The following is a 17,993-nucleotide window of genomic DNA, read 5'->3' as shown; positions in this document are numbered from 1 at the left end:
CAGCACATACGTGTTTTCGATGTTGCCCACGTGAACCCTCCCCCTACGTGCAGTCTGGCCAAGACCTAATTGCCAAGCGACGCTGCAGAAATCCATTCTAGAATAGCACAAGCTGCTTTCTCCCTAGCGATTCTAATGGATCGTGCGTGACGTGTCCAGCCGTGTCTGCATACCAAACATTGCTCACGCCTCCCGGTGAATCCTTTTCTTGCTGTCAATATACCTCTAAGAAACGGTAAACGTTCACACAGCTGAAAGGCTGTGCACGCTTGGGAAAACACCCTTAATCATAAGAGCATTCTCCTTGATAGCAAATAGACTACTGGCGTTTCAGAACAATTACGCAAACAGAATTCAAGGCACTGCCATACAGAAGAGAAAATAATTCATGAATTTTCGGTATCCTACAGCTACATGTCTGGAGACGTGCTAATGCTACAGTGGCGGATGAGTGACAGCATCCCCGCCAGAGATTGATTGTATGCTTCAACTTGCCTTTGAACTCTTGCTGTCTCAGAACTTTCCGTACATACCCTGCCTCCACCTTGTTCGAATCACTTTGTATACGCTCCATACGTCCTCCCACAAAGGCTGTCTTGTGAATGAATCTAGCATTACGATTGGCTCTTATCGAATTTACCTGCTGAGGAAGCACTGTAAGCCTTTTTTCTTCTATCTGCACACAAGGCTTTAAGCAGCAAAAAACTATTTTACACAGACTTCCATATTGCACCAATAATTAAACCCTGCAACATGCCCTACATACCGTCAAAAATGGAAAGAATCTTACTGAATTACAATGCTCGCACACTGAGGACAAGAGCTTGAATACTAGAATGTGAAACCGATCTCTGATCCAGCAATATGTCGCCACATACTGTGTCGATGTAGTAAATGTGCAATTGGTATCATCCATCGTACAAAGTCAACCCTTTTACATCATTCGTACATGTACCTCAAACACAGACAGCACAGTAAATAAACTCACGGTACTAGATATATACCGCTAGATCACTCGGGCATCCACCCCCAACGCGTGATCGGAGCACCTTCAGTGGATCGGAGTCATGCTCAGAAGTGTTCTACAAATTCGGACTCGCTTCCCCTTGTCGCAAACGGTTTAGTGTTTCTGGTCCGGACCTGATAGATGCTTGCTTTTCTACATCCATCTCCGACTCTGGGATTACAAGAACACATGTATTTCCGCATTGTTCGCCATAATATTTTACCATTTTCTCGGTACTTCTCGATATCAAGTACAGAGCAATAGCCTACCAATAACTCACGCAACATAATTCCGAACATACAGATTGGAAATTATTTCTCTACAAACCGGAAACTTTAGCAGTTATCCCATCTGCGGTGACCTTTATGTGAGAACTCAATACAAATAGAGGAAACTGATATTTCCACTCTCGAATACCGATGTTGGTGATGTAACAGATACCAAATCATCCCTATAATTTACAAGGTCAACTAAGGTGTTTCTGACACCTAGAGAACAGAGAAACGTGTCTTTTACATGGTATATGCTCACAACACAATCGATGTTCTCTCTACTAAATAAAGTTGCGAAATGTGAAGAAGCACTCAACTGAACAATTCACATGGGAGGGAATAACGGCCCAGCGCAAACACATGTCCATATTGAATCTAGTCAAATTTCCACACGATCACGAAAGGTGTCCAATACAAAGTATTGGTTCGCTATTCGCTCATCTAGAGGACAATCTGGTTAAGACGTCTATATTCCTGCATTCGGAGGTCTTCCACCATTAATGGGAAACTTGAATCATCCCAACAAAGGTCACCAGCACAGCACGCCAACACGCACAGGTTGGATCATCACCCTAGGAAACTGGTCAAATATATATATCCATGTACATACAACTAAATTTTTCCATTGAGATCTCAGCTGAATGACATTCGACAATGAGCGAAGTATCCAAAAAGCACCCTGTTGACCGCTGTGGCTCTGGAAATAGAAATATATGTACCATTCTTATGCTTGACGTACTCTTCCATTTGCTATCACAGTACTCGATATCAAATCCATACCTTACTTATGACGAGACACAGTCATTCTCTGATAAAACTGATGCTCAAGGTGAGCCTATCACTTATCCCCTACTACTACTAAGTAGAATACTTGACCAATAGATGATTCCACACGAAGAAAAATCATACTGACCGAAAATCAATGATGGCTGGGCGTGTCTCATAGGTTTTCTCTTGCGAGTGCTACCACTGTCTCTTAGAAAGAGAGACGTAATCAGCCAGATGTTAAAAAAAAAACCGATCACAGCAACTACTATATGTTACTGTCTCAAGCGGTCCTGGTTCTATTGGTGCACACAAGTATCCATGTTAAAAGCTATACTGGCTTTACAAACCGAGGTACGATATTACCTGTTAATGAGGTGGTTTTTCCAGTGAAATACCGAGATGGTTATCATAGGAATGTGTAGCCCAAGATGCAACCTTGAGATAAAGTTACCGCATTTTAAAAGTGATTCGGCTAATGAATGTGGTATGTAAGCAGTATCAGCGACTCCCTCACACCGCCCCAGCTGTATAATTCTATTGTATTTGTAAAGCATTTTGTCTCGATGCAATGTCAGAGGGTTCGTGATACATCCAATGGGCTATAGGCAATGGTTGATTGACAAGGATCAGAAACAGTAGTAGATGGTGTGATGATTGAGGTCGCAAGAAATGTACACAAGCTTTACACATCTATAAATCCACGCTATCCACTAGAAATGCTGTCTAGGATTTGGAATCAAGCCTTTCCATTCGAGCACATACCTGCAATGGGTCCTTTAATGATTACAACCACTACTCAACCCTGTTTCTGGCACCTCAATATCTCCAAACGATCCACATTTCTCGAATCTATCTGCTACAGTAAAATTATCACATCGTTTTAGGTAGCCCCTATGCATCCTGCAAATGCCCCCTCAGGCTGTGTGCGACCATCCCTGCACATTTGCACACGTGGTCTTTCCAGTGTAAGTCGGAAATGAGTAGGGGTCGGGGTCAGAGGAAACTATATCTACCACCTACTGCAATCCGTGTTGAAACAGTCGAAGCTGAGTTACTGCAACAGAACTGTGTTCTGACCATTCGACGGAAATGAGGCCTGAGCTTGCATCATTAAGTAGTATAAAAGACAGTATAAGAACTGGGGTAAGGACATGGATTTTGTCACTGCATTGTGGTGCTTCTCCAAACTACATACAAATACTACAGATCCATGTCCATTCACATCTATCTACCCAACATGCTACCTTCGTTATTCTGTCCCATCCATCAGAGAAAAGTTATGACGTATAAAAGCTCAAGCCGATACATAACTAATAAGATTTTTACCTCATCTCCCTCCTCCTGTAAATCGAAAAAAAATACCTGCATGCAGGCATCGAGCACATAGGTCGAATGGGCTACCTCTGAACGTCTCACTGTGTAAACCATATTATTACCCCTATCACGATAACACTGGGTGATTTTAAATAACAAGTCATTTACAACATATGGAAATTGGAAGACTTTTACGGCGTTGGCGTAGGTTTCCAAACTACATTTAAACTCATCTGTGACATTGACCAAATAGGTGATGGCTCTGTGTTCCATTTCGACTGATTCCTCATATTACAGTCATGTACGCAATCACTGTTTCACTGCTAGCAACCCCCTGAAGGTGCCACCCATCCACAAAACCCATCCCCCAACTCAGACAAGTGTTGTCTGTCAATCATTATGTGGTAACCAACAGTACACCAGTGTACGGATGGGATGGAAAAGACACCGCCGATGTACTGTAATAATAAGCAACACAGCTGATAGCGCGAACAATTTTAGCAATACTCCACTAACTTCAACACCGGCCAAGGATGTGACAGCATGTTTCACTAATTTCAGTATCATAGCTAAGCCGCCCCTTCTCTACTTTGCGAGTATCATTGCGAATGTAGATAGATTACTGCTCAGTGTTAATTCTGGGACAGAAAAATCATCAAAGTATACCAGACAGCGCTCCACATATTTATAACCCCTCGAGCACGGTGCTTAATTTACGATCTATCTCTCTGCGTATGAGAGTCACAGAGTATACTCGCTGTCTTAGGGCAAAATTACTCGAGCCTGCGATCTCCTACTTACATGCAGACGCTCTATTCATCTGAGCCCCCGAGGGTACAGATGGATAGAGCGTCTGTCATGTAAGCAGGAGATCCCAGGTTCGAGTTCCGGTCGGGTCACACGTTTTCAACTGTCCCGATTGATGTATATCAACGCCTGTCGACAGCTTAGGATCTTGATGTAATCATTTCATTCTGAGAGAGCTGCATGGTCACCGATGGTATCTGTTCTTTAGGATATGTCCGGAAGAACAGATACCATCTTCATATTGTTAAGGCTAACCGTCCATTGACCTTATTCTTCTTCTGAGAAGATGCACACGCATTGCCCGAACTCTTATGGGACGGTCAGATTGTCTGCCGTGACTAATGAGTGTAATGGGCAGGGGTACTACGAACGTAGTGTGTGGACGTTAATTGAGAATGAACGTCTCAAGGGGAGCGTGCAAGGGATAAATACCTGCAGTCGCGCAGATGGATAGAGCGTCTGCCAAGTAAGTAGGAGATCCCGCGTTCGAGTCCCGATTGGGGCACACATTTTCAACTGTCCCCCTTGGCGTATATCAACAGATCGAAATAACAGCTGCGAGGTGTTCACCCAGATCCTGCCTTCTATTTTTATTTTTCTTACACATCAAATCATTAGAATTACAAACTTCCCTTACCAAATTTCATGTTCAAGCTCCAAAAACACATTAGTAACGGGGGCAAGTGCAGGCCCACCTTCACGTAACGCCTATGTGCGGAAGCTGGTGCTGGGGGCAGCTGAGCTGCGATCCCTCTCAGACCACTCAACTGGACACAGTGGCTAAATGGGCATTTCAAGAACCACGTTTATACATCAAGCGATGGTTCATTAAAAGTAAAAAATTAAAGAACTTCTGCAGTCCTCCCTCGCCTCCTCCACAGGTGTGTCCCTTCTGTGCATTTTGTTCCCACATTCCTTTTTCTATTCCTTGGCAGCCTTTTAACTGATGATCTTAGTTCCAAAAGTGTTTATATTTGTTTTCGGTATTATTTTGTTGTTTGCTTCCAGTTATATTGTACATGCGAAACTGGGATTGACTTCTCTTTCCAGAAGTACAAGAATTATCCTTAGCTTGCGGATTTTCATTGGCTGCAATGTCCAAAGACGTGTAGCCCCTTATTGTGTCCTAGACATTATTTTCTGAAATACCAAATGATCCCAAGTGCCTCTAGAGTATCCAGCTTGTAATTCAGTCTAAAGAATTCACATGTATATTAAGGTTTTAGTCTCACCACTGCAGCAGATAAACACACACAAACATACTATTCTTTTATTTTGTCTCGAGCAATGTTAAGCAATGTCACTGAAATTAAATGAAATTGGTCGCAATCTCTCAATGCTGACTAAAGCTGTGGGACGTTTCCCTTGGTTATAAAGAGAATGACAAAAGTGGTAATACCCTTAGATGCAGTAGCAGTTGAGAACCCCACTGATGTTTTCCAAGTTTACTTGATATTTATCTGAAAATAACCGAGGTTAAGTCAAACGTCGGATTTGAAACACACTGCTGCATTCCGTGATCTAGACAATAACGTAAGCAAAACAAAACACAACAAAAAACTGCAGTATCGTGTTTCAGTTTTGTATTAGAAGAAATAAACTTACTCGAAATGATTTCCATTAAACTATATGCTCATATCATTTTACAAATTACTATACCTATTGCAGATTTTTCAATTCGTCCTCTTGTAATGTTTCCCCACTTTACTTCAATTGACTGCTTTTTCTGTCCTACCTACCTGTGTTTTTATGTATTTTGGAACACATTTTATTTTGGTAGAAAATCCGAAGAAATTCTGGTGATACGTAAAGTACACAAGCGGCAAGACGCAGTCAATGCCTTCGCAGCGCAGTGCCAAAGGTACTGTTACCGACGACTGTGCCGCTAAAGCGGGGTTATTAGACGCAGTTTTCCGAAATTCCTTCACCAGGGAATACGAATGGAATATTCCAGAATTGATACACGAACAGCTGCTAGCATGAGTTTCTTAGAAGTAGATACCTTAGGGGTTGCGAAGCAACTCAAATCGCTTGATACGGGCAAGGCTTCAGGTCCAGATTGTATACCGATTAGGTTCCTTTCAAATTACCCTGATACAATAGCTCCCTACTTATCACTCATATACAACCGCTCGCTCACCGATAGATCTGTACCTACAGATTGGAAAATTGCGCAGGTTGCAGCAGTGTTTAAGAAGGGTAGTAGGAGTAATCCATCTAACTACAGACCTATATCATTGACGTCGGTTTGCAGTAGGGTTTTGGAGCATATACTGTATTCAAACATTATGAATCACCTCGAAGGAAACGATCTATTGATACATAATCAGCATGGTTTCAGAAAACATCGCTCTTGTGCAACGCACCTAGCTCTTTATTCGCACGAAGTAATGGCCGCTATCGACAGGGGATCTCAAGTTGATTCCGTATTTCTAGATTTCCGGAAAGCGTTTGACACCGTTCCTCACAAGCGACTTCTAATCAAGCTGCGGACCTATGGGGTATCGTCTCAGTTGTGCGACTGGATTTGTGACTTCCTGTCTGGGAGGTCGCAGTTCGTAGTAATAGACAGCAAATCAACGAGTAAAACTGAAGTGATATCAGGTGTTCCCCAGGGAAGCGTCCTGGGACCCCTGCTGTTCCTGATCTATATAAATGACCTGGGTGATAATCTGATCAGTTCTCTTAGGTTGTTCGCAGATGATGCTGCAATTTACCGTCTAGTAAGATCATCTGAAGACCAGTATCAGTTGCAAAGCGATTTAGAAAAGATTACTGTATGGTGTGGCAGGTGGAAGCTGACGCTAAATAACGAAAAGTGTGAGGTGATCCACATGAGTTCCAAAAGAAATCCGTTGGAATTCGATTGCTCGATAAATAGTACAATTCTCAAGACTGTCAATTCAACTAAGTACCTGGGTGTTAAAATTACGAACAACTTCAGTTGGAAAGACCACATAGATAATATTGTGGGGAAGGTGAGCCAAAGGTTGCGTTTCATTGGCAGGACACTTAGAAGATGCAACAAGTCCACTAAAGAGACAGCTTACACTACACTCGTTCGTCCTCTGTTAGAATATTGCTGCGCGGTGTGGGATCCTTACCAGGTGCGATTGACGGAGGACATCGAAAGGGTGCAAAAAATGGCAGCTCGTTTTGTATTATCACGTAATTGGGGAGAGAGTGTGGCAGAAATGATACGCGAATTGGGATGGAATTCATTACAGCAAAGACGTTTTTCGTCGCGGCGAGATCTTTTTACGAAATTTCAGTCACCAACTTTCTCTTCTGAATGCGAAAATATTTTGTTGAGCCCAACCTACATAGGTAGGAATGATCATCAAAATAAAATACGAGAAATCAGAGCTCGAACAGAAAGGTTTAGGTGTTCGTTTTTCCCGCGCGCTGTTAGGGAGTGGAATTGTAGAGAGATAGTATGATTGTGGTTCGATGAACCCTCTGTTAAGCACTTAAATGTGAACTTCAGAGTAGTCATGTAGATGCAGATGTAGATGTAGACCTTTGCCATGAATCTTATTTCTGTTTCAGAGGGAGCTCTAGGACCAGTTCTTTTTTTTCTATTTCTTCTTAATTAGTCCTTTGAGTATTTGCTTCTTTCGGACTTCCTTAAAGTACTGCTATCTGCAACTGCTTCACATTACATTTAGTTCCTAGATTTTGGGATGTGTGAACTCCAAATTGCATATCTTTCATTTGTTTCCAAAAGCATGGTGGAAATATTCTGAGAATTACTTTGAGATAATGCGCATGTAGCAGAGCTGCAAATTTCGTTGACCATTCTTCCTTTTAACACCAAATTATTTAATGGTTTTGTCGTTCATGTCTTTGTCCTCAAAGTCAAATCCCTTTTTTGAAATCAGTAAATAATGCTATTTTACGTCTTCCGGTTACCACTCTTTGGCTAAATCATATGTGTGCAATATTTTCCCTTCCGGAAATCTACATCTACATACATACTCCGCAAGCCACCTGACGGTGTGTGGCGGAGAGTACCCTGAGTACCTCTATCGGTTCTCCCTTTTGTTCCAGTCTCGTATTGTTCGTGGAAAGAAGGATTGTCGGTATGCTACGTGTGGGCTCTAATCTCTCTGATTTTATCCTCATGGTCTCTTCGCGAGATATACGTAGGAGGGAGCAATATACTGCTTGACTCTTCGGTGAAGGTATGTTCTCGAAAATTTAACAAAAGCTCGTACCGAGCTACTGAGCGTCTCTCCTGCAGAGTCTTCCACTGGAGTGTATCTATAATCTCCGTAACGCTTTCGCGATTACTAAATGATCATGTAACGAAGCGCGCTGCTCTCCGTTGGATCTTCTCTATCTCTTCTATCAACCCAGATCCCACTCTGATGAGCAGTATTCAAGCAGTGGGAAAACAAGCGAACTGTAACCTACTTCATTTGTTTTCGGATTGCATTTCCTTAGGTTTCTTCCAATGAATCTCAGTCTGGCATCTGCTTTACCGACAATCAACTTTATATGATCATTCCATTTTAAATCACTCCTAATGCGTACTCCCAGATAATTTATGGAATTAACTGCTTGCTGATCTGCTATTTTGTAGCTAAATGATAAGGGATCTATCTTTCTATGTATTCGCAGCACATTACACTTGTCTACATTGAGATTCAATTTCCATTCCCTGCACCATGCGTCGGTTCGCTGCAGATCCTCCTGCACTTCAGTACAATTTCCCTTTGTTACAACCTCTCGATACACCATAGCATCATTTGCAAAAAGCGTCAGTGAACTTCCGATGTCATCCACCAGGTCATTTATGTATATTGTGAATAGCAACGGTCGTATGACACACCCCTGCGGCACACCTGAAATCACTCTTACTTCGGAAGACTTCTCTCCACTGAGAATGACATGCTGCGTTCTGTTATCTAGGAACTCCTCAATCCAATCACACAATTGGTCTGATAGTCCATATGCTCTTACTTTGTTCATTAAACGACTGTGGGGAACTGTATCGAACGCCTTGTGGAAGTCAAGAAACACGGCATCTACCTGTGAACCCGCGTCTATGGGCCTCTGAATCTCGTGGAGCTGGGTTTCACACGACCGTCTTTTTCGAAACCCATGCTGATTCCTACAGAGTAGATTTCTAGTCTCCAGAAAAGTCATTATACTCAAACATAATACGTGTTCTAAAATTCTACAACTGATCGACGTTAGAGATATAGGTCTATAGTTCTGTACATCTGTTCGACGTCCCTTCTTGAAAACGGGGATGACCAGTGCCGTTTTCCAATCCTGTGGAACTCTACGCTCTTCTAGAGACCTACGGTACACCGCTGCAAGATGGGGGGCAATTTCCTTCGCGTACACCGTGTAAAATCGAACTGGTATCCCATTAGGTCCAGCGGCCTTTCCTCTTTTGAGCGATTTTAATTGTTTCTCTATCCCTCTGTCGTCTATTTCGATATCTACCATTTTGTCATCTGTGCGAGAATCTAGAGAGGGAACTACAGTGCAGTCTTCCTCTGTGAAACAGCTTTGGAAAAAGACATTTAGTATTTCGGCCTTTAGTCTGTCATCCTCTGTTTCAGTGCCATTTTGGTCACAGAGTGTCTGGACATTTTGTTTTGATCCACCTACCGCTTTGACATAAGACCAAAATTTCTTAGGATTTTCTGCCAAGTCAGTACATAGAACTTTACTTTCGAATTCATTGAACGTCTCTCGCATAGCCCTATTCACAGTACATTTCGCTTCGCGTAATTTTTGTTTGTCTGCAAGGCTTTGGCTATGTTTATGTTTGCTGTGAAGTTTCCTTTGCTTTCGTAGTAGTTTTCTAACTCGGTTGTTGTACCACGGTGGATCTTTTCCATCTCTTACAATCTTGCTTGGCACATACTCATCTAACGCATATTGTACGATGGTTTTGAACTTTGTCCACTGATCCTCAACACTATCTGTACTTGAGACAAAACTTTTGTTTTGAGCCGTCAAGTGCTCTGAAATCTGCTTCTTATCACTTTTGTTAAACAGAAAAATCTTCCTACCTTTTTTAATGTTTCTATTTACGGCTGAAATCATCGATGCAGTAACCGCTTTATGATCGCTGATTCCCTGTTCTGCATTAACTGTTTCAAATAGTTCGGGTCTGTTTGTCACCAGAAGGTCTAATATGTTATCGCCACGAGTCGGTTCTCTGTTTAACTGCTTTTCAGATAAAGCACTTAAAAAAAATTCACTGGGATCTTTGTCCCTGCCACCCGTTATGAACGTTTGAGTCTCCCAGTCTATATCCGGCAAATTAAAATCTCCACCCAGAACTATAATATGGTGGGGAAATCTACTCGAAATATTTTCCAAATTATCCTTCAGGTGCTCAGCCACAACAGCTGCTGAGCCCGGGGGCCTATAGAGACATCCAATTACCATGTCCGAGCCTGCTTTAACCGTGACCTTCACCTAAATCATTTCACAATTCGAATCTCCGTCAATTTCCTTCGATACTATTGCCCTTCTTATCGCTATAAACACGCCTCCCCCTTCACTGTCCAGCCTGTCTCTGCGGTATACATTCCAATCTGAGTTTAGGATTTCATTACTGTTTACGCCTGGTTTCAGCTAACTTTCTGTCCCTGGTGCTATATGGGCGTTGTGACCGTTTATTAATGAGAGCTGTTATGGGACCTTTCTATAGACGCTCATGCAGTTTACTATTAGCACATTAATATTGTTATTCCCTGTTGCATTTTTCCTACTCCTACCTTGCCGCGTCTCAGGAGGCGTCTTGTCGGGCCTAGGGAGGGAATTCTCTAACCTAAAAAAAAGCCATGTGCACTCCACACGTACTCCGCTACCCTTGCAGCCGCTTCCGGCGTGTAGTCCACGCCTGACCTATTCAGGGGGACCCTACATTTCTCCACCCGATAGCGGAGGTCGAGAAATTTGCACCCCAGATCTCCGCAGAATTGTCTGAGGGCCTGGTTTAAGCCTTCCACTCGTCTCCAAACCAGAGGACCGCGATCGGTTCTGGGAACGATACTACAAATAGTTAGCTCTGATTCCACCCCGCGAACGAGGCTTTCCGCCTTCACCAATTCCACCAACTGTCTGTACGAGCTGAGGATGACCTCTGAACCCAGACGGCAGAAGTCATTGGTGCCGACATGAGCAACAATTTGCGGTCGGATGCACCCAGTGCTCTCTATCGCCGCTGGTAGGGCCTCCTCCACATCTCGTACGAGACCCCCCTGCAAGCAGACAGAGTGAACGCTGGCCTTCTTCCTCCACCTTTCCGCTACTCTAGTATTGAGCTACTTGCTCGCCCAAAATTTCTTAAACTCTACCTATGAGAAATTTTTTGCCATATTTGTCTGATACCGTTATTTTGTAGGTTCGTAGGTATGTTACTTGGAACTACAGAAATTGATGGCCTTATTTGTACGTGTGACTAATGAGTGCATCGAGTAAAGGACTTAAAATATCATTGCTTACGTCTTCTCTTTTCTGTCATGTAGTAGAACGCTTCGGAACCACCACTGTCTGTTTGCTTACGCACACTGCCCTTTGCAACCGTAATGTTAGCACTTCACCTCTTGTAGCCAGCAAAACATTTAAAATATGAATCAGAGTCACTAACCGTTCGTAAGCACTCTGCAGCTCTACTTGTGAGTACTCCTTTCTCTGCGACGTTCTGCTTGAGTTCAGCAATGAGTACTTTCGATCAAAATATCGGTAGTAAATCAGTGAAAACAGTTGGATTTTAGTCTTGATCTCATTAAGTATGTGTAAATCTGAGAAATTGGAAATGAACATATTTGGAAAAATTACAACGTCATTTGTCATCTCAGCAGTCTGCGTGTGGTATTGTACGGATTTAGTCCTGATCTCATTAAGTATGTATAAATCTGAGCAATTGCAAATGAACATATTTGGAAAAATGACAACGTAATTTGTTATTTCAGCAGTCGCGTGTGGTAGATTTAACGTTCAGCATTAATGTTTTCATAACCCACTTTAGTAGCACAATAGATTTTTACCGCGAGAAAGGTTTTGCCTGATAGAAAATAAAATGCATTAAATATCCAATCATTCATTTGGTTAACTTATTCGATTTCCACTGTTCTTTGTGTTTTGTAAATGAGCATGCGAAAAATCTACTAAGGGTTATATATAGCGAGACGAAAAACGTTGGTTATCTTATGTCCCATGGAGGTTAACGCTGTTGCCACAAATCTCTAATGTTGACGAGTTGCAGATGTTTGGCGATTCGTGCGACTAGACAACATGGCAGATGCAAATTAATTTTGAAGCATATCAAATAAATTCCTGTCGGCGCTCCAAGGCATTGCCTAGCCATGGAGCTCACACTGTTAAACTTAAGAACTATTTTAGGTAAGGAAGTGGGACTGGATTGTGCCAGACTGAAATATGCACTCTGTTTTAACACACAGTAAAGGACGACCACACTGAAATATATTTAGCAGCTGTTTTACCGTTTATTAGTTTTTATGTTCCAAGACAAAAGTGGAGTTTAGCCCTTACCCTTGATAGACTTATTTTGGAAAATATCTCTTAGTACACGAAACAGTTGATTACAGTCCCTCTTCATAACACTGCCATTGGTACTGGCGTAGTTCAGTTTCTTCTCCATCAAAATAGGATGGATAATAATTCTGCACACTGCCACAGTGATACCACAATACAGCTCTTTCTGATGAAACTGCTTTTCGTTCTCGGCATCTCGACGCATTGTTATTGTTGACCTCCCGTTGTCTTTTGTGCTGGTTTCTTGTTAAACCTTCTGTCTTCAAAAATCTTGTTTCTTGCAATCTTATTTATTCTAAATATATCTTGCGACCCATCTTCTGCATTGAATTCAGGTCTCTTCTGCAAAATGTACTGTTTTACTGCGACAGTGCTGATGCAATACTTTTCTGGAAACTTGTATGTCACGCTTGTCTCAGTACAATGGCCGGCCGGAGTGGACGAGCGGTTCTAGGCGCTACAGTCTGGAACCGCGCGACCGCTACGATCGCGGGTTCGAATCCTGCCTCGGCCATGGATGTGTGTGATGTCCTTAGGTTAGTCAGGTTTAAGTAGCTCTACGTTTTAGGGGACTGATGACCTGAGAAGTTAAGTCCCATAGAGCTCAGAGCCATTTGAACCATTTTTCAGTACAATGTTTCTGGTTTCTTCTTTAACTCGTCCAACTTCCACGACAAAAAACGTGCTGTTGTGGTTTTTAAAGTCTTCTGACTTGCTCTGGAAATAAAACCTCTTCTCCTCCCGTGAAATAATTAGTGTGCGTATAATTAACGTCACGTCTGTAGGCCTACCCGTCACTCACTATGTGAGCGAGTTCCAGCACAAGACTAGCTGCACTTCCAACTCGTGTTCTCATCTTCACATTGATCCGTCTATCAATTACTATAAAAACACCATCTTCATACAAGATACAACTCATTTTCTACCAAAAACCCGACACGCTCCTTCCATCTATTTTTACACTTCCAAGTCCCGACTTAGACTGTTCTATTCAGTTTTTCTTCTGCTTCTACAAATTTTTAGAAAGATAATGAACCGTGGTATATGCTTTCAAAATCTTTTCTTAAAGAATTTACTTTACTTACTAGCGATTCATTAAGATAATTAACACACTATGTGAGTGTGAAAGCGGTTGCCAAGGAGTAACTGATGGAAACAAACTAAATTTCAACCAATGGAAATTTTATTCATAAAAGCCTCTTCAAAAACAGATTTAAAATTTATAAGCAGAAAAGCGCCCTCGAAATATCAAGTTACAATTTAACAAATGTGAATTTTATTCCTGAAAGTTTTTTCAAAACAGATTTAAAATTATAAGCAGAAAAGCTACCAGAATAAATTTTTCTTATTTTTTTGTTACAGTAGGAGCTTTCGGGCTGAGATCCTTGCCGCTCCCTTTCAACACGGCCGTAGTCACAACCGCTCACAATGACCTCTGAACAACTACACTGGTGCAAATCTGCAACACACCAGATTACTTTAAACTAAAATTTTTAACAACTCACACAAATACATTAACTATGCACCCCGTAGGAGGGATGGAAATGGTACAAACACTCACACAAAGAAATTATTTTCCACCAAAAGTGGAATTTGTTTTTAAAAGGGCTCTTACGGTGGAAGGGTGGCAACTTTATAAAAACGACTATTTAAATAAAACCCATGCAATTCAGACTTACATAAAGTGTACAACATGCTCTACATTACACATATACCGCCTCGCAAGATGATAGGCAAGGTAAAAACATATTTCAGGAATTCGGCCTTTACTTTAATTCTATAAATCCGTTAACACCGAATCCGACAAACATGACAGAGGCACCTATTAACATACGGCAGACCGACAGACAGACTAACTGCCTAACAAATGCGGACGAGAGACAAACGAGCAAGCTGGGGACGAGAGACTGGCCAACAACACAAGTAGAATTTAACAAGTAACTTAAACAACCTATCACTAATCACTCAGCCTCTAATAACTGCGATTTCTGGCGAAGACCTGGCGCAGCGCCCCCAAAACGCTCTCCCGAACCGTCCGCTACCAGCCGCTGTAACGGACCCAGGAAGGAGCGCCGATCTCCCGTCTCACGGCGTTGCAGCTCGCAGCAGCCAGACCGATGTCGAGGTTTGACTCCTGTTGCTTTCGTGCCTACCGGGAAGCCACTACCCCTCGCTATACGGCGCGGCCCACTGGACTCACGTGGCGACCTCACAAGCGCAGACGCTCAAGAAGGACAAGACAGCTTGTGTCTCAGTGCGCGACCGACCAACCGACCGATCCAACCGCCAATGACCGTTGCCCGAGCAACTCGAGCAGACTGGCGGCCTAACGCGCAGACTCAGATGCAGGGACCGGGCGAGCACTCGCTCAGTTCTGTTACTGGAGGAGTGAGAAGACTCTCATTTTCTGGCTTTAAGGTTCGATCCAAATGACAGACATATTAGCACTCCGACGACAGACAGACACCAACTGCAGCACAAATGCAAACGAGAGCCAGACCAGCAACTGGTGACGCGAGACTGACCTAGCCTCTCTCCGACTGATCGGTCTACTAGACTCGCCGAGACTGACAGACTCCCCTGGCTGACTAACTTCCCCCGACCGACAGACTAACCTGTTGCCGAGCTCATAGCGCCCCTTAAATTCGTGTGAACAGGCTAGCTTTCCCCTTTCACACCAGAGGGAGACACCAAAGCTGCGATTGCCACAGCGGCGCCACCGCCAGCAACGGAGGGCGACTGCTTTACACTGTTTCGCGGTTCTAGGCGCTCAGTCCGGTGCCGCGCGACTTGACGGTCGCAGGTTCGAATCATGCCTCGTGCATGGATGTGTGTGATGTCATTAGGTTAGTTAGGATTAAGTAGTTCTAAGTTCTAGGGGACTGATGACCACAGATGTTAAGTCCCATAGTGCTCAGAGCCATTGGAACCATTTTTTGCTTTACACTACGCGCTGCGGCGCACTTTTCAAAACAGCAATTTTTACTACGGCTCAGATAATATTTCGTACCACGTCAAAGCGCTTTTACATAAATGACATACCATTAAATTTACGCGAAATAATACAACAGAATCATATGATACGTTACGTTTGATTCAGATTAAAACATGAAATAAATACATGGGACAATGACTTGCAAATGTTTACAATATTCATAACAGATGTAATCCCATCTCGAAAATACATTATAATACCGAGTGACAGAGAAAAAGAAAACATATCCTTTATAGAACAACTTATAAGAGAAGATATTCAATAGCTGTTATTAAACAGGAGCATTTAGAAATGAGGTAGCTACCTAGAATAGCGTAATAAATCAATTAACGTATTCGGCAAGTACAGATAAACAAATACGATATTATTGTTGTTCATCGTCGTTTAAGATTTCCACTATTTATGCTGATATTTTAGCTGACCTCCATCAGACACGTAGTTGTGAGGGCTACTGCCCAGTTTTTAACCGTGTTAAGAAGAAGGTAATTTCGGCAATTCTTAGTACACTATGCTGAAATCACTGCTGTACTATGTGCAAAGTATGGCTGCTCCTTGTGGACTATTACGTTGTCGAAAACAAGTATTCAGTTTAATATTTAAACTCGAAGTTCTGCTTTCGTGAAAAGTAGAATTTGTCTCGTGGCCTAGCTGGTGAGCTACACACACTCACCGCCCACCATTTGTGTCGGCAGCCAGAGAAACGCGGCATGGAGACTGCGAGCACGGCGCACTGGACGGGGGCGGCGGTCGCCCCTGACACCTGCGCCGTGGGCGGCGCCGGGGGAGCGCTGTTCGCGCAGCTGTTGGCCACCCTGGTGCACGCGCAGTGCCTGCTGGGGGACCGCAGCGCCTACCCGCCGGACACGGCGAGCCCGCTGCCGGAGTACGACTTCGTGGTGGTCGGCGCCGGGTCTGCGGGGGCGACGGTGGCCGCCCGCCTCTCGGAGAACCCCGACTGGACGGTGCTGCTGCTCGAGGCCGGCGGCGACCCGCCGCCCACCTCCGACGTGCCGCGGCTCTTCCCGACGCTACAGAAGACCGAGGTACCGTCCCAAACCGGCGAACGGCATTCACAGCCCGCCACGCTACTTTCGCCTCCGAATAATACCCAGTACTAAGGGCACTGCACTGGTGTGGAATAGTAGGGGCACTGCACAGGGATGGAATTGTAGGGCACTGCACAGGTATGGAACTGTAGGGTCACTGAACTGGTATACACTAGCAGGACTGGTATGGGATCGCAGACAGTAGGGACGCCGCAGTGGTGTGGAATAGCAGCGACACTGTAGTGATGTGAAATAGTAGGGGTGCTGGTCTGGCATGGAATAGTAGGGCTGTTGCAGTGGTATGGGATAGCAGGGGCGCTGCACTGGTCTGGAGCGATGTGAGTGCCACTGGTCTGGGCTAGTGCCTGCAAGTAACAACGGTGCTACCACCAAGGTTTATAAAAAGTCCAACTCTCTTCTCTAAAGCTTCCACAGAATTTAGGTTTTCACATATCTTGTTCTACATAACGTCAGGTCTCCTCAGTTGTGTCGTACAATGATAATTTTGCATATACATTCAGTATAACAAATGTAGGTACAGTCAGCAAAACGTGTTGTGAATAGAGTTATTAGTAGAAGAACTATTAAATCAAACTGTCACTCCTGGTGTTGAAATTTTACTGGATGAACAGGAAAATGAAGTTAGCAATAAACGTTTTGCCACTGTTTATTTTGTGGAGAGTGTCAACGAGAAAAAGTTTCGAGTATATTTGAAATCATGTGTAAGGTTTGATGGAAGTCACTAAACGCTCCCACTCTTTATTGTGTGAATATAGGGTAATCTGCGCATCGTGAGTTATTCCTCGAGACATTTACACAGTTTCTAGTTCTAATACTTGTGTTATTGTGTTGAAACATTAACGTAATACCATACTTGTTAAGAGGGACTACGTCAGAATTTTAATATTTGAACGAAATGCTGAAAATAAAATTTTTATTTCCTCTGGAATCCGTTAGATAGGCAGTCTGTAACTGTGCGCTGGTGACTGGATGACAATTGCTGTGCAGTGATGTACACTGTCTCCATAAAGAGCTGGCATCATTTCAGAGAATTATGATCTGGAAACTATTAAAGGGAGATCATCACGATTGGTTATAAAAAGTTTAGCAGCTCTCAGATATTTTTCTTGTAATGTCAGAACTTCTGTGTGTGCCCTACTAGTTGCTTGTATATCACCAAGACGACATTCTAGTTACGCCCATGTATGCGTCAGCATTTTAGCATCAGCGGTTCCGAAAGCTTCCTTGATTCGTCC

At 43.2% G+C, this 17,993-nt stretch overlaps 1 protein-coding gene across 1 annotated transcript in view; it reads left to right on the top strand.

The window, feature by feature from the left end:
• The window catches only part of LOC126267970 (glucose dehydrogenase [FAD, quinone]-like), a 63,050-nt gene that overhangs the window by 23,352 nt on the left and 21,705 nt on the right, over positions 1–17,993 (top strand). The window contains 1 exon segment of the mRNA XM_049973316.1: positions 16,384–16,734. Coding sequence (XP_049829273.1) covers positions 16,399–16,734 — 336 coding nt within the window. The 5' untranslated portion in view covers positions 16,384–16,398.

Source organism: Schistocerca gregaria, chromosome 4 (genome assembly GCF_023897955.1).
Source record: "Schistocerca gregaria isolate iqSchGreg1 chromosome 4, iqSchGreg1.2, whole genome shotgun sequence".
NCBI lineage: Eukaryota > Metazoa > Arthropoda > Insecta > Orthoptera > Acrididae > Schistocerca > Schistocerca gregaria.
The sequence above is the reverse complement of the archived record's forward strand: the minus strand, read 5'-3'. Positions and strand labels throughout refer to the sequence as shown.